Below are 23,407 nucleotides of genomic sequence, written 5' to 3'. Positions count from 1 at the left end.
TTCCTGGAGTTCATGCTCCTCAGAGGCATTATCCACAGCAGACAGGCAGTTGTACACAGCATAGCTGGGTTTAATAGTCTACTAGAACAGGTAAGAAAGCGGCTACTCTTAATTTTGGTATCAGTTCCTAAAGGACAACATTTTAAGAAGCAGTAGAACTAGCTATTCCAGAATCCACTGCAAGCTGGCAGGAAGCCATCTAACACATCACGTAAGAAATCTTCCTTCTTTTCCAGGCTGTACTCTAGTGCAAAAGAACTAACCCTTAGATTTAAATGGGGTCTTGGAGGGCAGGCGACCAGGGGGAGGCCTCCCCCCTGGGATAATTTGGGACCACCATCGGCAGAGTAATGGAGGTGAGAGAGAGGGGCTGCTCTTGCATGATGCAAAATGCTAGTCGATATTTTACAAAGCCAAACAAGGGACAATTTGCGCTGCCTTGCGTGGCTTTGTAAAAAAAAAAAAAAATGTTACGCAATGCAGTTGCTTGTGGTAGGCATTCCATGGGTGGAACATAGGCGTTCCCATGCACCCACCCATGGATTTCACGCAATCCTAGATTTACAAAGGCTTGTAAACCTGGAATTGTGTGAAATTGATACGCCTCCTAGAGGATGGAGTAACTAATATTTTTTTCTCCTAGTTATTTCCTCTTTCTGTGTGTGCTGCAATATGCAATATGTAGCACACATAGAAAGAGGAACATGCCTCCAGAGATTGTTTTTGTGCAGGAAGGTATTTCTTCCGGCACACAAACAATTTTCCTTGTAATGCAGGTACCCTTGCACCGTGGTGCAAGGTTGCCTGCATTGGCGCTATGCTGCCTGAAGTACGCCAGTGCTATGAGAGAGCAGAAGTGTGTCATATCTCAGTCGATATGGTGCATTTCTGCTATCTCCCTTTCACATAACACAGTGCAACAAGTTGATTTTATAACCTGCTTTGCGTGAAAGGTTAGTAAATATAGCCCTTAAGTCTTTGGTATCTTCCCTTGAAATTGCATCAAGCAAGAATTACTCAACTGTGAAATTATTCAACAATTTAAGAATTATTTTAATTGCAATAAACAGTGATAGCTAAATATATTGGTTACATGATTTATAGCGGAGAGCTTATATACACAACACAATGCAGACTAAAACACGTATACATCTGATTGCCTTACTTGTTATGCATTAGACAAGTCTTAGATCCAGTTAAAATAAAGTTCAGAATGCTTCTGGGCATTATCTTACTGGTAAAAGTATGCAACTAAACTGGTTCATATTTGTGCATTATGAAGATAATATGTTTACTTTTTAATTTGTATTGTTTTTTTCTTTTATGAATATTATGACTGCAATTTGTTTAATTACACAGTGATTTGCAATGTTTTATGGCTTACCTTCTGGAAATATGAACAAACTAAAATAAGCAGAACCCTCATCTTTCAGCACAGGCAAACATTCTATGTCTCGGAGAACATTTTTGTGGCTAAGGAGCTCTCTTTTCCCTTCCAAATCCACCTACTCGAAGCAAGTTCACTTGAAGGGACACACAGTCATATTCTGTTGGCACTACTCTTGAATGTCCCAAACCATCTGAAGTAGACTTTTTCTGGAAAGGCCACTAGAGGTCGGTGGTGGGAGTAGCTGCCGGGCGGGGACGTGGGGAGGGGGAGGGGCTAGTAATCTATGGATTACGAGCATTACAGGTAATTAAACATATAAATAAATAAAACAAGTTTCGTTGCTCGCACTGCATCCCCAAATACGATGCAGGGAACCCAACAAAATTAGTTTTATTTATTTATATGTTTACTTAACTGTAATCCTCTGTAATCCATAGATGACTACCCCCCACCCTGCCGCTCCCCCTCCCCAGCCCCACGTCACTGCCTGACAGCTACTCCCACCACCGACCGCTACTGGGAAAGGCCTTATGTAATTGGGGAACTATTCACTGACACCTTCCAAGTAGAAACTGTAGTCACCTTCTCATTTGAACTCCGGCTATAGTGTGATACCTTCATAGAGTTCAAAGGTATAGGATGCAGTTAGCTACGTCAAGAGATTTTAGGAGTTGTGATAAAAATGTGGGAGGCCTCGAATAAAAATCTCCTTTATTCTACTGTGCTGGCTCAGGCACATACTATTTCACATCTCATAAGTACCAAATAAAAAATAAGGAGCTCGATTCTGATTAGATATTTGATCTTGTCAGGGTGAATTACTTTTAATGTTTGATTTTGATATTAGGTGCTGGCAACATTCTTGAAATCCAATCTAGAAATTCATTACATTTATTCCTATGATATATGGTTCCTGCAGGATGAGTGTCAGAAGTCCGGGGAACTTCTTAGCTGCATGGCATTCATTAAATATTACGGTGCTTATTTACTAAACCGGTCGCATCGCTGCAATAGTTTTTACTGCAACAGCATGGATGCACTGTATTTATTGTATGGCGTTCCATGTCGCAAGGAAAGACAGATATGTCAGGAATCCTGATGTATCTGTCGGGGCAAAAGTCAAGCATTGCTGGAGTTGTGTCGCAAGCGTGGAGCAACTCCAGCAATGCTTGGGGGAGGCCTATCTTCAATGCACTGCGTCACCTTTAGATCTATCAAAAAAGAGGGAGGCCTCCTTACTGGTAAGGGACAAGGAGGAATTACTGAAAAAGTTAGGACAAGTCCCAAAACAAACACTCATGTGTGATGGGCCCAGTTGTGTATATGCCGTATATCTCAAATAATTCTACCAAACCTATGGACATCTGAGGTTTAAAAAATAACAATAATAATATACCATGTATAATTAAAAACAAGCAATTTATTCGCAATCAATAAAACAGTGTTTGTACCCAAGTAAATGTACAGTATTAAAAATTGAAACAAATGAATTCACAAAATTACATATTCAATAAAAGAACAGTTATACAATAAACACAAATATTACAAAGTAAAAATTGTTGTAGTTGTCGACGCAGCGTTTCGGTGTACCAACGATGTCACCTTCTTCAGGACAAACAATTTCTAAGTAGAAGAACATCACAATTAAAATCATGTCATGAACTATAAAAAAAAAATTCTCCTATTTACATAACTGGTTCATTGTTTGTGTCTTTTCTATTACAGAACTTGGGGCCTGGGATAATATACATTTCACATGGTAATTATTTCATTAACTCAAGAGGTTTGGGATTAATCCTATTTTGTTAAAGAAGGATTTGAGACATAACTGGCATTACACACAGAGCTTTACGAAGTAGTAAGTGGTGGTTACCCATTCTTCGTCTGAGAGAAAATTCTCAGGGAACATACCTGTAGAAAAAGTTTACTTCACACACAAATCCGCTTTTTCAATTTACTTGGGTTTGTGGTTCCAGGATAGTTCGGGTTTATGAGTCATCTGGTGTCTTAAATTCCAGATTGGTTGACCTTAGAGAAATGAAAACGATCTTGTGACTATTTGCAAGAAAGCCAGGGACTGGATAGTGAGTACTCAATTCTGTCCCCATTTACCTTAATCCATCAGGCGATTTCTTTAGTCGGAGGAACTGGAGGAGGGCCACCGTATTTTGTTACATTAAAAACCACTATGGATTAGAAATAACAAAAGGAGCACATTTATAATCCCCTAGTGTTTTTGTTGGTCAATAAATGTTGCCAAAATAGATTCAATTACTGATTAGTGTTATTTCATTAAGGAAGAGAGGGTCAATGAATTATATTGATCAAACTCACCACAAAATAAGGGGTTAATGGTCCCTTCAATGCAGAGCCACTGGATGCCTTCAATTGAATCCACGGTGTCGGTGCACTTGTTTTAAAATTAAAATTAACATGGAGGTTCCTTCGTTCCCTCAGTGCTGTGTAGAATGCAAATGAAATACACAGTCTTAGTGTATGTTTTTTTGTTGTTAAATGTAAGTATTACTCCTTAGTTTGATTAACATGCTTACATACTCTTAGATGCTTATACTAAGGTCTGTTCTGCCCGTTTATATGCCATGAGCTCATTAGGTCATATTCTATTATATTTGCACAGAGTGATACTAAATGCTCGTTATTGCTGAGAAAAACATAGACCAGCCGGGTGCTTCCTCTCAGTTACTTTTTGGTCTATTATGTCATTATATATATTATCTCAGAGTTATATTTTATAAGTTTCTTGTACAATTATATATTGTCCCCTATCGTTCTGTTTCTCATTCAGTTACCTAGCTGGTGCTCTACCTAACTTAGACGCTATCTGGAGTTAAGCATGCGGCCGGCGCTTACCTATAAAATCAATAGCGGCCTCCCTGCTCTCCTCGCAGTCCTAGGACTAAAGAAATCGCCTGATGGATTAAGGTAAATGGGGACAGAATTGAGTACTCACTATCCAGTCCCTGGCTTTCTTGCAAATAGTCACAAGATCGTTTTCATTTCTCTAAGGTCAACCAATCTGGAATTTAAACACCAGATGACTCATAAACCCGAACTATCCTGGAACCACAAACCCAAGTAAATTGAAAAAGCGGATTTGTGTGTGAAGTAAACTTTTTCTACAGGTATGTTCCCTGAGAATTTTCTCTCAGACGAAGAATGGGTAACCACCACTTACTACTTCGTAAAGCTCCGTGTGTAATGCCAGTTATGTCTCAAATCCTTCTTTAACAAAAAAGGATTAATCCCAAACCTCTTGAGTTAATGAAATAATTACCATGTGAAATGTATATTATCCCAGGCCCCAAGTTCTGTAATAGAAAAGACACAAACAATGAACCAGTTATGTAAATAGGAGAATTTTTTTTTTATAGTTCATGACATGATTTTAATTGTGATGTTCTTCTACTTAGAAATTGTTTGTCCTGAAGAAGGTGACATCGTTGGTACACCGAAACGCTGCGTCGACAACTACAACAATTTTTACTTTGTAATATTTGTGTTTATTGTATAACTGTTCTTTTATTGAATATGTAATTTTGTGAATTCATTTGTTTCAATTTTTAATACTGTACATTTACTTGGGTACAAACACTGTTTTATTGATTGCGAATAAATTGCTTGTTTTTAATTAAACATGGTATATTATTATTGTTATTTTTTAAACCTCAGATGTCCATAGGTTTGGTAGAATTATTTGAGATATACGTGTGGAAAAGTAAATTTTGCCATGTTCTGTGTCCCTACGTGTTCCCCATCTTATGTTATGTGTGCATGATTAATATGCATATGTATTCCCCATGATCGATTAAAGACGCAATTACAGTTGTGTCCAACTCTAGTATGCCAGTTTCCAGTTCTCGTGAAAGCTACGAGTATCAGGCCTATGTAAAGCTACGTTGCCACGTTTCTCAGTGTGCACGTTATTTCATTGTAAAGTCTCCGTTTCTAGGCCTCAAAAGAGCCCGGACTCAGATTCAGCTCCTGTCTTCTGAACCCTCGCTGAGGAGCGATACAGCCCCCACCTGTATCCCTGACCCTTCACTTACTTCCTGCCTCACAGTGCCCGGCTCGGCCTGGCTCTGCCTGCCAGTCTGCCAAGAGTATGTTATGATTCTAGTTATCAGTCCAGCCCTCCTTCCCTGCATTCCTGAGTTACTGAATCGCATCAATAGTTTCCGTCACAGTCTAGCCTTTACGTCTCCATGTAAGAGAAATACTGTATTTATGGTCATTTAATATTCCTCAACACGCACTACATGTAGAATAATTCATGCACCAGTCTTAGTGTCTGTTAGCCTTTGCCCTGATAACTTTTGGATTCTATCAACATGTTCTCTAAACATCAGATACTAGATAGTGTTTAGGTACATGTCGCTCTGACTCTCCAGACTTTCGTCTCTCCTTCTAGCTCAGAAGTCATAGCCCCCAGCTTCTCCCTAGTTACACGTCATTGCCAGCTTGCGCGCACCACTAGGTTAGAGGTCCCGGCTCCTTAGGTAGCCCCCTCCATGTTTCCGCCCCATTTATGACATATTCTGTTACGTTTACATCACATGTCTATGTATACGCCTCCTGTTACACCCACTTTCATCCTTATCTTTCGCGACTGTTGCTAACTCCACCCACTGTCACACCTACTGTATGTACTGTAATGCAATTGTTTTAGTATATATACTTGTGTAATGTTATTAAAAGCCAGCGCGCTCATTCCAGCTCCTGCCCGACAGCTGTCGGGGCCCCCCTGTTGGCTAGCCATCCCAGATCTTGCCCATGCAGGTTGTCCTGTTCCTGTCCTTATGCTGTATTAAACCTGCAAACTCCTACTACCTCGAATCTTGACTCTTATTTATTGAGCTATCTGTTATTGTTAAATCCAGTCAAAAATAGAGGTATTATTTATTTATTTACCACAAAATGGCGCCCGAATAGGGACTTGCCCTTTCCCCACGCGCCGGAGAAGCCACGCAAGCCCCCTGATCCTCTGCAGCCGTGACTGAACCATACCGTGCACGTGCAGATATTTCTGCTTCAAGTATCCCTCAGGCCCACGGAGGAGACGGAGGTTGCGGTCCAGCATCCAGACGAGGCGGTGGAGGAACGCGGCGAGTCCCGACCAGAGCCCAAGCCGAGAGTCCAAGGTCCGAGGTATCCGGAGGCCCACCCGTAACAGAAGTCCGAAGTTCGTCCGTCCGGCGTTGTAGCAGTCCAGTCCAGTCCGAGGCCTTCCGTTCTTGCTGCCCGGTGAGTACCGTTGCTGAGGTAGTATCTAGACAGGGTCAATTGCATTGTCTCTGGTCCGTGGGTTTGGGGTACAGAGAACCAACACGAAGTGTCCACTTAGGTGGATGCGGGTCCTGACGTGTCTCTTTATGAGACCGGTAAGTTTCGTACTGTTTTAGCAGTGCATCTAGTTTCTGTTCTAGTCCGTTCTGTTCTCGAGAAATTCATGTATTCTGTTTTCAGTATTCCAGGTAGTATTTTGTCCGAACTGTTATTTTAAATGTCATTCATGTATTTCAATGTCGTGGTATGAAAGTGGTGTAATTATCGTGTTCATTGTGTATTGTATTGTGTCTAGACTACAGTTCAGTCATGCCTCTATTTTCCAAGTTACGTCAGTTAAAAACTAGAAAAGGTCAGTTAGAAGAAGCAGTTCCTGTCCCGCCTAGGGACAGTCCAGGTCATTTTATGTATCAAAAGCATGGCATAAGTGCCATATTATATCTAGATTTATGGGTGGAGTACACCAAACAGTTAGAAGAAAAGTACAGATGGCCCGTATCGGGTACATGGGATGCCGAGTGCATCATGCGAGTAGAAGAAGTATTATGGAAAAAGAAAGCCAGACAGTCACAGAAAGATGCCATCGAGTTATGGCGCAAAGAATCTCATAAAAGAACCGAAAAAGAAATCAGAAAGTCAGAATTAAGTAGAGAATCCTTAGAAAGAGCCCAAGAAAGGGAACTAATCGAAATAGGTGAACGAGTTAAAACCGAACAGTCAGACAGACAGAGGAATGCCCTTATTAAGGGTATGTATCCTCTTCTTGCCGAGGGCTTGCCAAAAGCAACCCCGGAAGCACCATGTAATTTTCCGCCACCCTTAGTTCCGACCAAGCTACGTCACAAACCGACCGCAGCTGATATTTTTCTCTCGTCCTACTTGGACGACACAGTCCCAGAATATGCAAATCCTGTTCTGCCAGCTCCTGTAAATAATGTAATTCATGCTCCTCCAGTCACTGGGGCACCTGTTGCAGTACCTGCTACGGTACCCCCGGTCCAGCCCGTAGTACAAATTCCCGCCACATCAGTCACTTTGCCAGCACGAAGAGTATCAGTCGACGATTCCAGTATAGGGGCCGCGGGAGGAGGTCCTCCTGGTACCCCGCCGCCAAGTAGACGTCTAGGAGCAGTCGAGTTACATGAACGTGCGTTACAGCGTACGCCTAAATATAAGTCCATTGCAGAAATCAGGCGACTTCTTACTGAATGCTGTTATGATCCAGTCCCAGGCGAGGATAGTATGGTTATATATTCCGTACGTATAAGACAGGTGTCCGAGTATTTGGTCACCCTACCGAATATGAAAGAAGATCTAGACAGAATGTATCGTTTCATTCGTACAGGACAAGATCCAGAAAGTATTGCTGAAGTCATGTCTCTCAGGAAATCTGAGATCCAGTTCATGTTATTAAAGTTTCTGATCAATTGTTTAATTAGGGAACAAGATTCCCCGACTAAAGATCCGACAGAAATGAAAGTTCTGACAAGGTGGAGTGATAATATAGCCGAGGGTAAGCACAAGACACTCAATAGTATTGAGAATATGTACAAGAAAATACGTAAAGAAATAATAAGGTTACACGAACAACGCAAAGAAGCACAAGTAAGCGAGAAAGAAAATGACTCTTCTACTGAAGAGGTAGAGGACGAGAATACCGCCAGAATAGCGTATGTAGGAAAATCTAGATTTCCAGACCGACATTTACGCCTAGAACACAAGAAAGTCTTTCATCTTCCAGCACCGGAACAAGGTTCTCTAGAACAAGTATTTCAAGCTACCGATCAAATTCTGAAATCACGAATCGGTTATAGTGAATTAAGTACCATGCATGAACAAGAACTAGCCCGATCAGCAGTCCGATGGATTACTGATTCTACCACTTTTCCAGACGAAATAGTGGCACATATGTTTCTGAAACTGCCCCCAGCCGAGCAGCGACTGGTGGGTATGTATATGATCCAGCACCTCATTACACTGTATGAGGGTCAACATTCTGATCCAGGTCCGTTACATGATATCCTGAACGAGTTACTCCAGTATAGATGGAAAGGTTTAGGTACCGATTTAATTAGTGTCATTCTAGAACAGCGCCACAAATACAGAACGTTTTTGAACGCGCATTTTGTTCATGTCTCACCTCCAGAAAGTAAACCGTTTTATATAGATAGACAGCATCCGTTACGAGAAGTACACCCAGTTAGGACACCAGATGGTGAAATGCAACGAGTATTTGTTTACACCCCAGTTACCAAGATGGAACTCTTAGAGATGAAGAAATTAATTCCCTGTCACGACAAAGATCCAGCAGGGTACCACCGAGAATTAAAAGACATGCTCCGTATGGGAGAATACACGTATCCGGATATTATTAAAATGCTAAAAGTCCTGTTGCCTGCAGGCATATATGAAAAACTCAAGGAAAAGGATTGGGAGGTGGGAGAGAAAAAGATCGATTGGACAGCTCTAGAAGCTGAAGATAAGATACGAGTACCAGGTACCGGTCTTGGAGACAAATGTAAAGAATTACCAGAATTATTAATACAAGTTTTACCTAGATTATTAGCCACTAAAAAGGAAGACTGGGATGCAATCTCAGCCTGTAAACAGAAACAAGACGAAGATACTAGTGATTTTTATTCTAGATTTGAGAAATGTTTTAGCATCAACAGTGGTTTGAAGACGAGTAGCGAGTCATACCCTCATCTTTTTGTTACTAAATTAGTCGAGAATTCAAGTCCACAAGTTAAGAATCGAGTTTTGAAAGTCGAAAGTACCTGGCAAGCTAGTACCCCGTCCCAAATGCTCCAGATGCTCCAGTATCACCAGAATAGAATCAGAGAAGAGCAAGAACACGAGAGAAGACGTATGAAAGACACGAAAATGAAAGTACTAGTTGCACAATCTGTTCCTCAAGACAGTCAGAAGAGGGGTCCGAATCAAGCCAGTCATCCTGCAGCTCCCGTTAAAGGGACATGCAATTATTGTAAACAGCCAGGTCATTTTATAAACGAGTGTGCAGTTCTGAAACACAATATAGCCACTGGTAAAACTAAAGAAAGACCACGTCCGCCTAGACAAGAACAAGTTTCACAGACTTCCCAGTTACCACAGAATACACAACAGACAGTTCCAGTACCGCAGCCTATCGCTGCAACACAGCATGTTACACAGCAGATGTACCAGTATGCACAGACAGAATATCCAGAGTATCAAGCGTATTCATGAAACAGCCTAGAGAGGGAGGTAGGCTTGCCTCTCATCGAGATTCCTGTAGATCAAGAAGGTCCCTATGTACACAGTCAAGTATTAGGGAAAGACAGAAAGTTTCTGATTGATACAGGGGCAAGTAGGACTACCATTAGTCACGACGAGGTTCCAGGGGCTCCGCTCTCAGGCTCTAGAAATGTTTCCCTTGGATTTTCAGGAAAGCCAATTGTTAACGAGATTTCCAAACCAGTTACTCTAGAAGTAGGTCCATTGTCCCAAACTACTGATCTACTACTTACAAAGTCATGTCCAGAAAATTTGTTAGGTATTAAGACACTGAAAGAATTAGGTGCAGTTATTTGCTGTTCCCCAGAGGGAATACGTTTGTTTTTACGTGACTTCAAGGGTCACTATGTTTTACGAGATTTTGATCCGAGATTGTCTAACGTTCCGCAGCATCTATGGGCGCAAGGTCCAACTGATGTTGGCTTCATGCAAATCACACCCCATCGTGTGACTCTCAAGCAAGGTATAGTCTTGCCACGAATCAGACAGTACAGATTGCCACCTGAGGCTGTAGCAGCCTTATCCAAAATTATTGACGAGCTCATTGCTCAAGGAGTAGTTGTAGAAACTGACTCCAATGTATGTAATTCTCCTATCATTCCAGTCATGAAACGTACTGATCCAAATGCACCCCCAGTATATCGATTAGTGATTGATCTTCGAGAACTCAATAAATGTATCATTCCCCAGTATCCAGTTGTCCCAGATATCTCATCCCTATTGACAGCCATTGATTCAGAGGCTACATTTTTTACAGTAATAGACCTCAAGAACGCATTTTTCAGTGTCCCCATTCATCCAGAAAGCCAGTACCTTTTCGGTTTTTGTTTAAATGGAAGGAGCTATAAATTCACACGAGCTCCTCAAGGTTTCACAGAAAGTCCTAGCATTTACAGTCAAGCACTTAAGAGACAACTAGACAACATTCACATGCCAACTGACACTGCCCTGCTCCAGTATGTCGATGATCTACTGATCACAGCCCGTTCTGAACGTGCTTGCGAGCGAGCATCACTTACAGTCCTGTATTTTCTAGCCGAGATGGGGCACAAGGTGTCTCCTTCAAAGCTTCAATTCTGTGTCCAGCAAGTGATCTACTTAGGCCACTTACTGTCCAAGTGGGGTAGGCAGTTGACACCTGACCGTATCCAGTTAATAGCGAGTCTTCCACAGCCCAAGACCCAGAAGGAGGTACGTGCTTTTATCGGCCTTACTTCTTATTGCAGACAATGGATTCCTCAGTATGCATTTCTAGCCAAACCACTGATACAGTTAACGACACAGGAGGCAGCCGTATCGACTATCCTCCCTTGGACATCTGAACATACACTTAGTTTTAATGAGCTAAAGAAAGCTTTATGCCAAGCTCCTGTTCTAGCTACACCGAACTACAGTAAGTCTTTTACACTTTTTGTCACAGAACGTAATGGTACAGCATTATCTGTTCTTACACAAGATCAAGCAGGACAATACAAGCCCTGTGCTTATTTTTCGAGCACACTAGATCCAGTAGCCCAGGCTCTGCCTGCGTGCCTCAAGTCAGTTGCAGCCACAGCACTAGCTATCAGACAAAGTGATTCCATAGTATTAGGACATTCCCTGACAGTACAAGTTCCACACTCCGTGGAAGTTCTTTTAAACCGAACACAGACTCAGCACTTGACAATTGCACGTTTAACAGGTTATGAACTGACACTGTTCCAGCCACACATAGAAATCAGACGCTGCAACGTTCTAAATCCTGCTACACTGTTACCGTCAGTTACTTCAAATCCTGCCACACATGACTGTGTGGAAGTAGTTAATACCATGACCAAGCCAAGACAAGACCTGACAGATATTCCATTACCAGATCCTGACCTGACACTTTATGTGGATGGTTCATGTATGAGAACAAGTACAGGAGAATTAGTAGCCGCGTATGCAGTGACTACTGACACTGAAGTTGTTGAAACACACCGTATTGACACCCTGTCCGCTCAAGCAGCAGAGCTAGTCGCTCTGACACAAGCCTGCATACGTGCCAAGAACCTGAAAGTTAATATTTACACAGATTCACGCTACGCATTCGGAGTCGTACACGACTTCGGAGTGCTCTGGCAGGAGAGAGGTTTCATGACTTCTCATGGAACCAAGATTCAGCATGGTCTCCTTATTCAAGCTCTGTTAGATGCAATACATTTACCAACAGCTATCGCTATCATGAAATGCAAAGCACATACGAAAGTTACTGACATTATTTCCCAAGGAAATGATCTAGCAGATCGAACAGCCAAGCTTACAGCACAGACACCAGACATACCAGTTAACAAGACACCGACATCCACTCTAGAACAGACTACTTGTATGACAGTTAAGGACCCTACTCAGGATGTCCTAGATATCCAGTTACATGCTACTCCCGAGGAAATCAAGAAATGGTCCGAACAAGGAGGGGTCCAGACAGATCAGGGATGGTTGACGAAGGGTAGAGCCACATGGTTTCTCCCCGACTCAATGGTTCAAGTCATTATCAATACCGCACATAGTCCTGCACATTTAGGAGAAAAAGCCATGTTAGACAGTATCCAGAACATTTGGTTTAACAAACATTTACGAGCTGCAGCCAAGCAGAAAGTCCGTACTTGTATGATATGTTGTCAATTCAATCCAGGTAAAAGTGTCCCGGTGGAACAAGGTGGATTCCAACCCCCTGACCACCCTTTTGAAGTCCTCCAGATGGATTATATTCAGATGGAGCGATGTCGAGGTTTCAAGTATGTCCTTGTAGTTGTATGTGCCTTGTCCAGGTGGACAGAAGCATATCCAGTCCCAGATTACACAGCCGCGACCACTGCCAAGCAGTTGGTTCGTGAATATTTCCCCCGTTATGGACTCCCAAGGGTCGTATATTCTGATAACGGCCAGCCCTTCTCATCTGAATTAATGAAGCACGTTTCCCTGTTGTTAGGGTACCAGTGGAAGTTCCATTGTGTACGCCATCCAGAAGCAGCCGGTCTCGTAGAGAGACATAATCAAACCTTGAAAATCCGCATTGCCAAAATCTGTCAAGAAAAAGGTGTAGACTGGTTAGTTGCCTTGCCAGTCGCTCTGTTCTATATGCGCATGGTCGCACATTCCAGATCAGGTCTGTCCCCTTATGAGGTCGTATTCGGCCGTCCCCCGAACGTGTGGGGTACACCCAGACCCCGAAGTATTACAGATGTTTCCAGTAATATGCTGACAGATTACCTAGCTTCCTTGATGTCTGCCCTACACTCTTGTCGTTCACAGGTTGCCGCTGCATTTCCAGACAATACCGAGGTGAAACCGCATGAAATCGTTCCAGGAAGCTTGGTCCTCGTCCGCAATTTTGATCGTTCAAGTCCGCTGGAGCCTCGCTGGAAGGAGCCGAAGTTAGTCCTTCTAACCACCCGTACTGCCGTCAAGTTGGAAGGCAGGAAGGGGTGGGTGCATCTGTCACACGTCAAGAAATTTCACGGACTAAAAGCTGTTTCCAAGAACATTTCCAAGGATTGTCAAGATTTTAAAGACTGCCAAGATACTATTCTTAAGGACTGTCCCGCAAATGACATTGATACCAAGCCTCCCCTGTTAGAGAAAACTCCACAGCAGGAGTATAAAAGTAAGCTCCGGTCTAGTAAAATAAGTCAGCCAGTTTAATTGTCTAAGTCCTCCCCTAGGTGAAACGGTTAGACAGGTATCTGACATGTATGAAATAGACCCCCATAGTGAGAGAGTTAGTCAAAACTCAATCCGATGTATCGTTTTTCTAAGTTTCATATTATTTTTCAGCTTAATGGTTACCTGCACGAGTTATGCATTTCATTTATGTTTTCCAATTTCTCATGTAAATAAGTCTTCTAATGCTACAGTAGAGCACACGTTTAGTGATCTGCCTCCTCATGAACTATCTTATCGTCTTGCTATGCGCAACAATTCATTTATCCGCATGCTACATTATTCACACCAGACCAGCAATGCCACTAATTGTTGGGTGTGTGGTCGACTCCCCCCTTTCCAGACACCGAAGGGAGTTCTGCCACTGTTTCCTTATCCATTTTCACATAATGGTTCATGTGGAGCATGGTCCACGTTAACGTCATCCTCAACTGATATGTCCTTTCTAAACAGTACATGTTTTCCAGACAAGCAAGGTCTTCCCCACAGAACAGGGTTAGATCTAGAAAATGAAGTTTATAATTTAGGTAATTATTCTTCGAATTTCATGGTCCTGAATGTTCAGTCTGATCCTATTCCAGACTTACCTGCTATTTCAGTATTACCAGTCAAAGGCGAATTATGTGTCAGAAATAATGGTTCCGTACATGTAGGACATAGTGATTGTACTACTATTGTCGAGTATAGTGACAGTGGGAAATCGATTTTCAAAGCTTCACGTCATTCTTATTTTGTTTGTGGTCAGACCGCATATGTTCGTCTGCCCCTCGATTGGGAGGGAACCTGTTACATTGCCTTCCTACTGCCACCAGTTTTCCTAGCCCCGTCCGATTATCACAGAAACACACATCTAGTACACATTAGACATAGAAGGGAGATCGAGTCCCCGATTGTCGACCAAACTGAAACTGCTCTAGAACAGTATACAGATTTCAATAGAGGATTCTTTTTCTTTATAGGACCTATCCAGAATAGTAAGTTAATCCGTAGATTAACCAGAACCCTTGAGGCAGTAGTGAATGAGACTGCCTCTGCCCTAGGTAACTTAACCGAAGAGCAATCTGCTATGAGATTTGTCGTGCTCCAAAATCGTCTCGTTCTTGACGTCATACTGGCCGATAGAGGAGGAGCATGTAGAGTCATCGGATCTAGTTGCTGCATTTTCATTCCAAATAACGCGCCGTCTGTTTATTCAGCTATAACCAGACTTCATAAAATTGCCCATCAGTTACACCAGAATCCAGGCACCTGGACATGGTCCGGTTGGTTCTGGAGTATAATTTCTGCCTGGGGATGGAAAGTATTGTCATTTCTAGGTATTGCAGTAGCGATCATATTCAGTTGCTGCCTCTGTATACAATGTGGCCCTGCGATTTGCGGCATTTGTGCTACCTCTTGTATTCCTAATCCTAAGTCCCGTCCTAAATCCCGTTCCAAGACAATTCGAGACGAGCAAATGATACTGTATGAAATGATAGATGGTATCATGAATATTGATGTTTCCTGATGGAAACGTAGTGACAAGGAGGGAATGTGGAAAAGTAAATTTTGCCATGTTCTGTGTCCCTACGTGTTCCCCATCTTATGTTATGTGTGCATGATTAATATGCATATGTATTCCCCATGATCGATTAAAGACGCAATTACAGTTGTGTCCAACTCTAGTATGCCAGTTTCCAGTTCTCGTGAAAGCTACGAGTATCAGGCCTATGTAAAGCTACGTTGCCACGTTTCTCAGTGTGCACGTTATTTCATTGTAAAGTCTCCGTTTCTAGGCCTCAAAAGAGCCCGGACTCAGATTCAGCTCCTGTCTTCTGAACCCTCGCTGAGGAGCGATACAGCCCCCACCTGTATCCCTGACCCTTCACTTACTTCCTGCCTCACAGTGCCCGGCTCGGCCTGGCTCTGCCTGCCAGTCTGCCAAGAGTATGTTATGATTCTAGTTATCAGTCCAGCCCTCCTTCCCTGCATTCCTGAGTTACTGAATCGCATCAATAGTTTCCGTCACAGTCTAGCCTTTACGTCTCCATGTAAGAGAAATACTGTATTTATGGTCATTTAATATTCCTCAACACGCACTACATGTAGAATAATTCATGCACCAGTCTTAGTGTCTGTTAGCCTTTGCCCTGATAACTTTTGGATTCTATCAACATGTTCTCTAAACATCAGATACTAGATAGTGTTTAGGTACATGTCGCTCTGACTCTCCAGACTTTCGTCTCTCCTTCTAGCTCAGAAGTCATAGCCCCCAGCTTCTCCCTAGTTACACGTCATTGCCAGCTTGCGCGCACCACTAGGTTAGAGGTCCCGGCTCCTTAGGTAGCCCCCTCCATGTTTCCGCCCCATTTATGACATATTCTGTTACGTTTACATCACATGTCTATGTATACGCCTCCTGTTACACCCACTTTCATCCTTATCTTTCGCGACTGTTGCTAACTCCACCCACTGTCACACCTACTGTATGTACTGTAATGCAATTGTTTTAGTATATATACTTGTGTATTGTTATTAAAAGCCAGCGCGCTCATTCCAGCTCCTGCCCGACAGCTGTCGGGGCCCCCCTGTTGGCTAGCCATCCCAGATCTTGCCCATGCAGGTTGTCCTGTTCCTGTCCTTATGCTGTATTAAACCTGCAAACTCCTACTACCTCGAATCTTGACTCTTATTTATTGAGCTATCTGTTATTGTTAAATCCAGTCAAAAATAGAGGTATTATTTATTTATTTACCACATACGGCATATACACAACTGGGCCCATCACACATGAGTGTTTGTTTTGGGACTTGTCCTAACTTTTTCACCTTTAGATCTGCCATGAGGCCAGCGTAAGGTTCTGACGCCTGACACACTGAAATCTTATAGATTTCAATGCGCCACTTCTACGAGACTTGATGCAGGGGAACGCCCACCCTGCATACATTATATCTGGCGCAGGTATAATGTGGCTCAGGTGTATACAAAGTGCTGCATCTACCTAGATGCGTCACTTTATAAATAGGGCACAATGTGGTGCATTTTTTATGCCACCGCTGTGTCACAAAAAGTGACGCACTAAAGGCGTAAAAGTGTTGCAGGGCCTTATAAATAAGACCCTATATTGCTAAAACCTATGTTATGTTATGTTATGAGTTTGATTGAGCGCGAACAGCTGCCCCAGCAATGAGGCGTCCCGGCGCTAAAGAACCTTGAAAACCTGCTAAGAGGGGTGGGGAGGTAAAAACAGAGGGCCTAACACAGTGGGAACAAGTGGGTTTTAATTGCCTTCCTGAAGGCGGACAAATTGTTAATGGAACGGATGTTCAGTGGCAGGGAGTTCCAGAGTTTGGCCCCCAGAACTCTAAAGGAACGGCCCCCAACACGACACAATCGGTACTGTTCTCTTAGAGTGTGATAGATAATAGTATTCCATTATCTATCAGTGTGAGCCTGATTAATTGACTCACACCATGGGCAGGTGCACAGTACCAGAAGATGTAAACATTAAACAAATGCACAGCATTTTAGCAGAGCACATGCAGCTAAGGCCTGTTCAATAGTCCTTAGTCCACAGAAGAAGGCATATGTTATGAGGTTCAGAACCCGATTAAATACATTGAAACATACTAAGGAGATTACACATTAACGTCAGAAGGTGGTCACAGATTCATGGAAAAAGCGGTGAAGACTGAAGAGGAGAGAGGGTAAGGGAAAGAATCAATTCTTAGCATGCTGTAGGGCCAATTCTCTAAAGCCTAGGAACAACATGTACTACTGGGCACGCCTTGTAAAATGTAGTGCCTGATGTCTCTGGGTCATTATAAAGACAACTCGTGTCCCATGGCAGAAAGTGACCTCATTTTAAGACTTTGGGTTTCAAGGAATAATGATGTCTTAAAGTCAAGTCATACTCTTTGAATACACTCAGTAATTGCATTGCCCAGTAAGAATTTTTGGCCTGACTCGCAAAGGTAAACTTACACTTTAGTGTCAGTTTACTCTTTTTTCGTCCTCACAAACTATGATTAAATAGTATATTTACAACAGTGATAATTCCACAGTCCGGAGAGAGAACTCCATGCAAAAAAAAATATTGGATAGGTCTATCTTCTAATGTGCGGAGTTCTCCGCCCCAAATGTGGAACCTCCGCAGTCATACATTTCCTATAGTTTGAACACCAAAAAAGAGTAAACTTACACAAAACATGTAAGTTTACATTTCTTAATCAGGCCCAATATGTTTAATAAAAACAGATACAAACTGTATTCACTTTCGTTTTGAAAGTATTAAAGACGCACAGTCACCCTTGTAAGATATATTCCTACACTGCAAAAGAGTAATACGGGTTAAGTTAGAAATAGTGTCACAAGGATCAGCATGGCAAAGGGTTACAATGCCACAGCCATTTAACCCTACAACAACCAACAGAAAAGGTAGAATGGAAAAGGAATTGTCATCAAAATGTAACCAGTAATAGAACAGTGGGGTAGTGGTAAGGAAAGCCAACTCAGGAAAGAAGGGGACACTTTTTCTGTCCTCAGGTCTACTAATTGAAAGTGATTATCTCAAGCGTGTGGCTCAGTGGAAAGAACTTAGGAACAGCACAGGGGATATCCCTGGTGGCTTGGAACTCACTCTTGAAAGTACACAGACCGGTTTGCAGCCCTCCCTGGTGCTATCTCAAATTGAGTAACAAGGTGAAGTGATGATGTCCAAGGTGCAGTGACAGGCACCCTCTTTACAAATGGGGAGATCAGAGAGTTTCGAAAGGAGCACTGCATCTTCAGGCAGTATGAGTGGGAACACTCTATGCGGTCTTCTGCCCCCCTGCAGGGCTTCGCTGCTGTGATGGAGAGGTCTCTATCTTCTGGGCACCTGCCCGTGCTGTCAGGTTTGCTGGTGTGGCCTTCTGTGCACCTCTGACCTCATGTGCCCCGTCCTCTTCTTGGTTGCCCTATTATGTCACTTGGAATGCTTGCTCTTCTTCCTTGCGGTGGTGGCCATTCACCACCAGGGGTGTGTGGTGCACACTTCTCGCTTGAGTTGGCATAAGGCAAACACAGGGGGTTGCACACTATGTGCACGGTCTTCAAGTATATCCTGTGGGCCTTACTGTCTTCTTGCGTTTGCTGCTTTTGTCTGTTTGGCATTTGTCTGGGCTGGTGCAGCTTTGGGCTTCTTGGGGCTCTTTGCTGGGGGTTTTGCAGTCTCTCCCTATCAACGTGACAGGAAGTCCATGAGGGCATGTGGCACTCTCTTGACCAGTCTGTTACTGGGATGTCTGGAGTAGTGCTCAGTGCCTTCCACTCTTTCCTCTCCTTGTGGTTGGGCTGCGCAGTGATCTGTTCAGTGGATGTGGGAACGTACCCTCCCCTTTTTATATAATTGTCACTTCTGTGGCAGGGCTCCTTCAGTGGTGTATGCAGTGGCAACTCCATTCCAGTTACAGGTGCTGTGCTGCTTCCCATCCACTTTGGCAGCTTATATGTGTTGGGAGCCTGCTCGAGTCATCAGGATTGCTCTTCATGAGGTGGGTATCTTCTTCCTGAGGTGACTACTGGCAGCACCAAGCTATTTCGTCTCTGTCATCCAGGCCCATAAGGTGTGGTGCGTGTACTGCTGTTGTGGCTCATTTCTCTTCCCCGGCAGTTTGTCAGCCTGATTGGGGCAGCTTCAATCCCATGGCTCTCACTCAGCTGGGTGCAGTGTACAAGGCCACAGTTAAGTGGCGGTATACTCACCGTTCTTCTCCAGCAAGTGCAGCCTTAATGTTGCCCTCGCCTTGATGCTTGCATGCAGCTTGCAGGGGTGAATCTGGCTGTGACTGCAGGTATTCCAGTGCGCTGGGTGATTTCACTTTTACGATCCTGTAAGCCACATCGGGGCCACTTAGAACTGTAGACTTGTAAATGCGGTCTAAACTAACGACTGCCAGGTGGTGCAGGCTTCAATGCGGGTGGGCTGTAGCAACTTTCTTGACATTACAGGCCTCACACTGTACTGAAGATGAGTGCAATTAGGGGCACGTAAAAACTGTTGAAGAGATCCCCCTCCTTCACAAACTGAGGGTGGCAGGCAGGGTGGCATGTGGGGCAAGTGTTCACTGTTGCCGCGCTCCTTGTGCCATGCTACATTCTGCATTCTATGAGGGAACCAGCTGTGGAGAGTGAGTTGCAGCCATTCTTCCGCTTTATGTTCCGCAGGTTGGCCTCAGCTGTGGCTTGTCTTGTTTGTGGACAGGGGAGGAGGTTCGGATGCGGCACAGCCTGTGTTTCTATCTTTTGGGGGCCTGCCTCTTTCCGATGTGTCTCTTGGTGTACACGGAAGCATTTCTTACGGCTGCGGTGTACAGAAGAGAATAGAGGTGGACTGAGGAATCTTGGATTTCCAGCATTCACAGTAAAAGTTGATTGATTCCACAAGACAATTTTAATGCGGATGGTGATACTCTCCATGAGCCCATGGTGGAGGACGCTCTACTAAACCAAGTGGGAGGTTATTGTATCCTGAAGAATGAGAAACCTATATGGTGTTCTAAACCTCATACCCCGGTCCTTTGACGATTTGTTACATTAATGTATAACCCCTGTCCTGAGGAGACCTAAGAAGAAAAGGCTGAAACGTGGTCACGTTGACACTTTAAGGAGGAGTTGTTGTAATTAGAATAATCTGTATAAGTATAGGGTGCCACACTAGAATTAGGTCTATTACCTTATTCGTCCTAGGTGTATCACCCTGACTACCTCCAAGTGGTTTACCCTGAACTGTAGGGGGACACTAGTGAGAACTATTTTTGTAGGGTTATTGTGTTGTTGTATATATATTTTTTTGTTTCTGTCTTTATACGTCATTTTTGTATGTATTTTATTGATTAGGTGCTTCTGCTCATGTGTGTTATGAAAATGTTTTGATATATTTCCTAAAATAATATAAATTTGGAGAGTGTAATTAAATGTGCTCTACTTATAAATTGTACTGTATTTTTTCCTTTTATACTATTTTCTATTGTATAAACTCGTGGTGTTCTTCTGGCCGGGTGGGCAGCAGGGCCCCTAGCTTCTTCACCATTCCCTTAGGGGTGACAAGGCACTGCCTCATGCTCCATGCCTCAGCGGTGCGGTTGTCGGGTACTCCCCAATATCTCTGCAGGGTCTCCATTCGCTGAAACACCATAGTGACCTCTATGCCTTGCCCAAGGTAAGCAGATGGTCCTCACTTTCTTGGGAGAGCGCTGCTCCTTTCTCCACCTCATGCCAGGGCAGACGGTGCCACGTTGAGGTATGTTACGGGCACTTCCTCAGGTGGGGGTTGTGTGCGTGTCCCTTGCTGTACCTTGGTGGGCTGCGACATGCTCAACCTCGACATCCAGCATGGTGGTAGACACTGTCCTCTCCTCCTGCTGGGCAATGCTGGGTCACCCTGTTCTCGGTTGTTGTGCTCACTTCACGCTTGCACACTGCAGCGGAAATCTCATCCCCCCCTTAACCACAGGGTTTCCTTCGCAGGCGGCACAGCATGTGGCCAGAACCCCCTCTCTGCCAATGTAAAGTAGTGGGCACTAGGTCCACATACTTGCACATAAACAGTAGTAGGAGGGTACTGTAACTGGCCATGGGCACGTGCGTCCGGACACATTTATTTGCAGGGACACCTGACTGGTGATGCCTGTGATGGGTGGGTGTATGATGTGGGGTGCACACACAGGCAGAACACTAGAACGTGTCGAGCAGGACACTACATGGCAGATGGCCCAGGCGTAACTGCGCCAGCTCTAGTTTCAGGTAAAGTGGGTATGTGCAAGCCAAATACTTTACCAACTTTAATTGAGAATAACTGTTAATAACTGTGCTCTTTTTGCAAGCTCGTTTTTATCCTTTAATGAGGAGAGTTTAGCTATCGCAAAATTGGTTGAATTTTTTAAAAGAGCGTATGTAATTAGCAGCACCCATAGGTTTCCAAGTTGCAGGTTTGCTAGAGATTGGTCTAAATACTCTTTTAAGCTGCTTCTGTTAGTGCTACCCATATCTTCATGTTTCAATTTAAAATAGCACTTCACTGTTGCACCCTGCCTGCCAATCGATTGCCTCATAAGACTGGACCCCAAGCATACCTGGCTAGGGAAATAGCTCTGTGCTAGGTTAAACACATGCAAAGTGTGTCCAGTAGTGCTGAGTCACGGCCATGATTGACCTCTCTGTCCTAAGTTAAAGTTGGCAGAACCTATGCCACATTACCCTCAAAAGAAGGTCAAGTGTTGGACCTTACAGCCTCTTGTTCAAGGCATTGAATGCCCCAATTAAGGCACAGCTCGTTTGTGATAGCCCACAGCTGTTGTTTGAGCGTTTCCTTATCATCTACCAATACTCCTGAGTATTTATACTCTTTTACTGCATCCAGAGTATGTTTACCAGGTGCTAGGTTGTGTTCTTCTTAAGTGCCTTGCCGATCATCATCACTTTGTTTTGCTTCGATTAATAACTAGGTCAATTTGCATGGTGTGTAGTTACAGTTTGTTTATCAGCCTCTGCAGGCCTACTTTAGTGTGACTGCACAGAACCACATCATCTGCATATAGTAAATGACTCAATGCTGAGTACAGAGACTGAGGTCATGGCTGTTAAATGAGCCCTGGTCTGTCAATAAACAATGTGGTTCCTTGTTGCTGGGTAAGGATGAACAAGAAGAGTTGTCATCTTCTGGCGGAACGCAAACCTCCCTATATGCTGGGCGTTCATTAGTCTTTCCATCTAGACCACCCAGAGTGCTGTGCAAACCAGACCTTGTAGAGGCAAAATTGCATTTCATTAGACCAACATAGTAACCTCAGTGGTGTAGCATAAAATGATAGAGAGCTTCTCTGCAGAATGTGATGCAGGAATGCGGAAGCTCCCTTATCTCAAAGATTTTCATGGGCTTTCGACTGAAGGGCCCCCTACCCTGTAGAAATCAGTAGACTATGCCTCAGTCTTCTTGCATTTGATGAATTGTCCTCTGAAACAAAAAGCTTGTTTATCAATAACATCAGTATATTACTCGCCTTTCATCCAATTAAAAGGTATTATTCCTTATTTATTTATTTGTCAGACTTGTTAATGCGCACAGCTACCACGAGGGGTTTTCCTTAGACAGTATGGCGCAACATTATTCATAACTGTGCCTCAAAGATTTTCTGATAACTAGGAACTCAAAAATGAACAAAATATATACATATATAAATACCGTCTGTCATGTTTGGTATTCCTGTTTACACTCACCGTTCATTAAGGCAGCAATAGATTATTGGATTGTACATTGTAGAACTCATGGCCAGCCACATAATTGCCAAGTATATCTGCTGGATGGCTTTCATTTGGAATAACTCCACGTCAAAATGCTGTAGCATAAAAAAGATATGGTAGGGCAGCCAGCAAACTGCGAATGTACAGACGACAACAATCATCATCTTCACAACCTGCAAAAAGAAAGAAAAAGACGAATCAAATCAAAGTCATACAATAGCTTTATACTCAATCAGCCAAATTTCAGGTCTTGGGCCAAATTCATGGAGGGGATGGCAAAAGCAGTGCCATGTCTTAGTAGATATGGTTCTGCCCTGATCTTTCATGGCTGTGCTGCTTTGCAAAAACAAAAGTAAATTTGTCCTAAAGCTTTTAAAGAAAGTCATCTTTCATGGGCAGAAATGCAAAAAGTAAAGAACCTACAAGATGTAACAGGAGATGCAAAAAGAAAATAATGAAATGTTTTAAGTGCCTGCCTACACATTTTAGCACAAA

General features: G+C 43.3%; 1 protein-coding gene across 1 annotated transcript in view; it reads right to left on the bottom strand.

Annotated features, from left to right (window-relative positions):
- The window catches only part of TACR1 (tachykinin receptor 1), a 1,985,090-nt gene that overhangs the window by 38,357 nt on the left and 1,923,326 nt on the right, over nucleotides 1–23,407 (bottom strand). The window contains exon 4 of the mRNA XM_078666547.1: nucleotides 22,889–23,085. Within this exon, the coding sequence (XP_078522673.1) occupies nucleotides 22,889–23,085 (197 nt within the window). The remainder of the gene's footprint in view (nucleotides 1–22,888; nucleotides 23,086–23,407) is intronic.

This window comes from Lissotriton helveticus, chromosome 11 (genome assembly GCF_964261635.1).
Source record: "Lissotriton helveticus chromosome 11, aLisHel1.1, whole genome shotgun sequence".
NCBI classification, from domain to species: Eukaryota; Metazoa; Chordata; class Amphibia; order Caudata; family Salamandridae; genus Lissotriton; species Lissotriton helveticus.
The sequence above is the reverse complement of the archived record's forward strand: the minus strand, read 5'-3'. Positions and strand labels throughout refer to the sequence as shown.